The sequence below is a fragment of the Bactrocera latifrons genome, unplaced genomic scaffold (assembly GCF_001853355.1).
Source record: "Bactrocera latifrons isolate USDA-ARS-PBARC rearing strain unplaced genomic scaffold, ASM185335v1 scaffold_182, whole genome shotgun sequence".
Classification (NCBI taxonomy): domain Eukaryota; kingdom Metazoa; phylum Arthropoda; class Insecta; order Diptera; family Tephritidae; genus Bactrocera; species Bactrocera latifrons.
In genome coordinates, this window is record NW_017535319.1 from 565,666 (window position 1) to 570,669 (window position 5,004).

General features: G+C 34.6%; 2 protein-coding genes across 2 annotated transcripts in view; one reads left to right on the forward strand and one right to left on the reverse strand.

Annotated features, from left to right (window-relative positions):
• Positions 1-2,254: 2,254 nt before the first annotated feature.
• LOC108967291 (farnesol dehydrogenase-like) lies at positions 2,255-3,184 on the forward strand. The gene is made up of 2 exons (XM_018930597.1): positions 2,255-2,871; positions 2,932-3,184. Exons 1-2 carry the CDS (start codon positions 2,302-2,304, stop codon positions 3,109-3,111), a joined length of 750 nt encoding a protein of 249 aa, XP_018786142.1. The 5' UTR covers positions 2,255-2,301; the 3' UTR covers positions 3,112-3,184.
• Positions 3,185-4,603: 1,419 nt separating this feature from the next.
• LOC108967274 (farnesol dehydrogenase-like) overlaps positions 4,604-5,004 on the reverse strand; it is a 3,947-nt gene continuing 3,546 nt past the window's right edge. Inside the window, exon 3 of the mRNA XM_018930578.1 lies at positions 4,604-5,000. Within this exon, the coding sequence (XP_018786123.1) occupies positions 4,821-5,000 (180 nt within the window). The 3' untranslated portion in view covers positions 4,604-4,820. The remainder of the gene's footprint in view (positions 5,001-5,004) is intronic.

Consider the following 5,004-nt stretch of genomic DNA (forward strand, 5'->3'; position numbering starts at 1 on the left):
ATTAGAAAAGGAGTATATACTCAAGTAAATATAAGTTATACCTTSAAAGGAGTTATGAAGGTCTTCTTAACACTCAGGAGGAAATGTCGGAGACCCAATAAAGTGTATATTTAAATGATCAGTGTGACGATCTGCGACGTTTTAGACAYCTCTGTCTGTATATACCCAAGCTAGTCACTAAATTTTTAGATATCGATCTGAAATCGTGCACACGTCCTTCTCTCGCCRAGGAGATGTTCATTTGTTGGAATCGCTGATATCGAGCCACTATAGCATACCGCTGTTATRCAAACTSAACGATTGGAATCAAATATTTATATAGAAAACGTCTTCATTTTATGAAATATCTTCAAAAAATTTKGCTCGGATTATTGTGTAATATTCGAARAAATTGTTCAAACCGAATTTCTTAAGCATATAGCTGCCGCAATGACGGATCAAAACGAAGTCGTTATYGAAATTGGGCGTATGTAATTGCTGAAGTTATGATACAACTTCTAAAAGGATTGTTCAGATATGGACGCTATAGCCGCACAAAGTGGCTGTTAAAAGTCATGTTCCTAAATGTAAGTTGTTTTCTTGTGAAGGGTATAACAACTTCCATGCATTTAACGTTGTTTTAATTTCCTTACAATTTTCTGATACTAAGAACTTTGAGTGACTTGCATTTATTGTTTGCGATAAAGATCTTTGATTCATAAGATAATACGATATTTCAGCATGTGCTGCTTATCTTATTCAACCACCTACGCTACTGGTAAGGGCATAGTGAAGTTGATAARGTGCTACTCTTTATAATATACACTCGAGTGGCTATACATATATGTATAGCACAAAACAATAGCATTCCAACCAAGCAAAATAAAATTATTTGTTAAAAAACTTCTTAGTATTTTGCAGAGCACCCACTTCTTTAAACAAACAAGCGTTGAAGATAATTTTATTACCTACTTTATTCCGCGCAACTTCRATAACTTTTCCCATTTCGTTTAGACTTTGGCATACTTTTCTCTTACCCTTTTGGCCATATAATGACAGCAATGCTCAATTGGATTGATATCTGTACTTTTTTCTGGCCACGTGTGAGACTGAATTTCTTCGTCCTCAATATTTTTAGTTTGTAATGAATTATGGAAAGACCTACTTCAATATTTTTATGCTTTAGTCACCGTTTTGGCAGTGGCATCATCCTGACAAAAAAATAAAAAATAAATAATAATAATATTTGAGTGTATTCGAACAGCAATTCAATAGTTGACAAAACGCCTTCTTTCAAAATTCCACTGTAYTCTTCGGCATTCTCAGATGCTTTAAAAATAATAAGCTGTCCAACCCAAAACTTGTTTTTAGTCCTCATATCGCCCCCATATAATACTAGACGGTGGGTAAAACATGRGTTTCTAAAAGTTTTTCTAATTTCCTGCGACGCTCTGGGCCATTTTCGTCGGGTCCAAACAAATTAAATTTGAATTAGTCGGAAAAAATTCGGGTAATGGGACGTCGTTTTAGCTAGACGTCGAATTCATTAATCAAKTTTACTCAGTACATTTTGCATAAAAGGTGTAGATATTTTTACCACAGTAGTTTCGTAGAATATTGAATTGTTTGTGCCAGCAAATTGAAAGCGATCTATAATCCACATCCGTTTAATTTGTCGTTCATGATGAGATTTTACTTTTTCGGACGCCCACTTTTTATTCAGGTTTGCGGAGTTATTTGTGTTGATTTTCTTCACAATGCCACTTTTAGTGGAAAACATGAAGTTTCAATAATGGAAATAATAGTTCTTTGAAGACTCCCACCTTTAGACGTTTTTCAAGCAAACAATTCGTAATGTCGGATCGAATTAGAAAATTACAAAACGTATGAAGGAGAAGTCTAAAACCATACGTGCAAGACACATACATTATGACGCAAAATTCTAATTCTAAATCTGAGTAAAGTATTCCGGCCTTTCTAAGAACGAAGCTTTTAAAGACGATACAATCCGTAATGCGCGGCAAAAAAATTGCAAGCTATGTAACTCTCACAGATGCCCTTGCTTTACGACAGTTGCAAGTGATGCATCAGCCCACTTAAGTTTATAAGTTTATGGCACTTAAAAAAATCTATTATCTATATATTGATAAGCACATAAGAGTAGGGCATTAATAAGTGAAAAATAAGAAAATGTTAAAGGGCCTCATTTGCTATTATATTTCATTTGTATATTTACATAATTTCAATATAAATAGATGCATTAGCTGTTGCAGCGCTTCATTACAAACAGTGCTAGAAAATTTTAGTTGAAAACACGAAACYATGGAGCGTTGGGAAAATCGCGTAGCTGTAGTCACTGGCGCTAGTTCTGGCATGGGCGCGGCTATAGCCAAGTATCTCGCAAATAACAAGTTGGTGACAGTAAACCTCGATATAAATAAGGAAGGCCACATGACAGTAATTGCTGAAGTAAACGCCGTGGTGCGAAAACGTATGCACTTYATTAAATGTAATGTACGCAAGGAGGACGAAATAAATGCCGCATTCAGAGAGATCGAGAAAAACTATGGTCCTATAGCTGTGTTGGTCAACAATGCTGGTGTCGTGGGRGATAGTTTCCTACTGAGTGAGAATAATTCGAAGGAAATGCTAAAAGTGCTCGAAACGAATCTTCTAGCTGCGGTTTATTGCACTCGCGAAGCATTTCGTTCCATGAAAGCAAATGATATCGGCGGGCATGTTTTTATGATCGGTAGTGTCTGTGGACATAAAGTGCCAATAGTACCAAATAACCCACTAAATTTATACCCACCAACGAAGTTCGCGATTAAAGCGCTCACTGAAATGTATCGACAAGAGTTTTTTGGTCAGAACACTAAAATTAAAGTAACGGTAAGTGGTATATTGACATTACGAACAGTTGAGACAACAATTATCGCGTCTTTATTACAGTGTATCAGCCCTGGTGCAGTTAAGACGAATTTACTCAATCATCCTGGTAATATAACGCCTAAACTTCCAGCGGAACTCAACCCTAATGCGATTGCGGATCTATTAATTTATTGCCTACAAACTCCACCGGATGTACACATCCATGATGTGATAATCAAGCCCTTGGGTGAAATGGTTTAATAATTCAAATGAATTAAAAATTTGTGCCGATCTCTCGATATTGACAAAATAAAACAAGTAAAGCACGCTATAAGTATTGAACTTAAAAAAATAGTGGGTGCTCGCAGTTCAACTGTGGTTGAGGTTCGGAAACTATTTATTTCACTCACACTTATATTACAATATTTATGTTAAGTAAAAGATAATCGAAAAATCTTAAGATTCAATAGGTTTCRTTTAGGTTTCGTGTTGATCACTTTTACGGAGGTGACCGCGGTCATGTTTGGGTAATTGAAATTCTGGTTTTTGTTGATGCCAAAACCTCATAACTGTCATAAATATTGACAAAACACTTTAAGCCTTTTAGGTATAGATCAAGAAACTCACCTGTAGATAAAATATTTCGAGCCTATCAAAACACAGTTCAGTGGCTAATTGCGATTTCAAACAATTCGAATCGTTTACCTTCAGTAKCCTTTAGTTCGACGAAACCAATATCCGTACTAATACGTTTCTTGGGTTGATACTTGACGTTACTGTTCCTGTGTTGCAGTGGAACTTTGACAGATTTGCTTTTGCCGATATTACTTGATTTGATTTATTTGTCCACGTTAAGCCTAAAGTGTAGTCTAGTATCCAATAATACCCTTATTTTATTTGAAGTCTGTAAAGGAAAGCTTCTATCCAGTTGTTTGTCAGCGTATGCGCTGTTGCCGCAGCCATCCCATCAAGCACAATGAGGCTTTCTTAGGGTAAAGGGTGACTAGGTAGCCAAGTAAACACACTCAATTTGAGTGCCCTCATATGACTTCTGAATTTAATTTTCCTTTCACTTATATGTCGTCATAAAGTACTCGAATCTATAGTGTATTTTTTAAGTATTTACACCCATAATTATATTTAATGAACTCTTGTAATGTTGTGTCTATAAGCATATCACTAACTAATTAAAAATGGGAAAAAATAAAGGGCCTTATTTATTATAGCTAATATATAATTATTAATTTTAATAAGAGCACTTGTTGGCCTCGGTCACTTTTATTATTCTAATATGCTAGTCTCAACGCAATAGTGGTGAAAGATATACCAAAATAGATTTTTTCAGTTGCTTTACGATGATAGAACAATGTAAAGTTGCCACAATTTTGAAAATATTACTTAAAAAAATTATAAGAAAGTAAGCAAGAAAATTATTTAAAGAAAAACACCCAAAACTGAAAAGTTCATATAAACAAAATATTTTTGAGAAGGAATGTTGCCACCTGTTTAATTTTTTTTTTCAAAAATTTTAAATATATCAAATTGATCAGAATTGGATTGCTTACAACTAAATATAATTGTAATAAGGGTTGCCACCTGATTACATATTTTATTTCACTAAATTTAATAAAATAGATACATTTTAAAAAACTGGTATCAAACTCGCGTTTTCAAAAGCTTTTCGTTGWTTTTGAAGCAGGCTGAGAGACGATAATATTTTTGAGAAGTGTTCCCATATCAAGCGCATAAAAAATAAAAGCCATAAATCTATTTTTATTCTCCCAAATTGTGCAAATATACAAAATATTATAAGAGAGGCATCAAACATATGAAGCGGAAGAAAATATTTTTTGGTTAAAAGTTACAGATAATGTTCTTCTTCTTTCTTACTGGAGCAAAAAGCGTTAACGCGGTTATAGCCGAGTTTACAACAGCGCGCCAGTTGGTTTTTTTTTAATTCATTTGAATTATTAAACCATTTCACCCAAGGGCTTGATTATCACATCATGGATTTGTACATCCGGTGGAGTTTGTAGGCAATAAATTAATAGATCCGCAATCGCATTAGGGTTGAGTTCCGCTGGAAGTTTAGGCGTTATATTACCAGGATGATTGAGTAAATTCGTCTTAACTGCACCAGGGCTGATACACTGT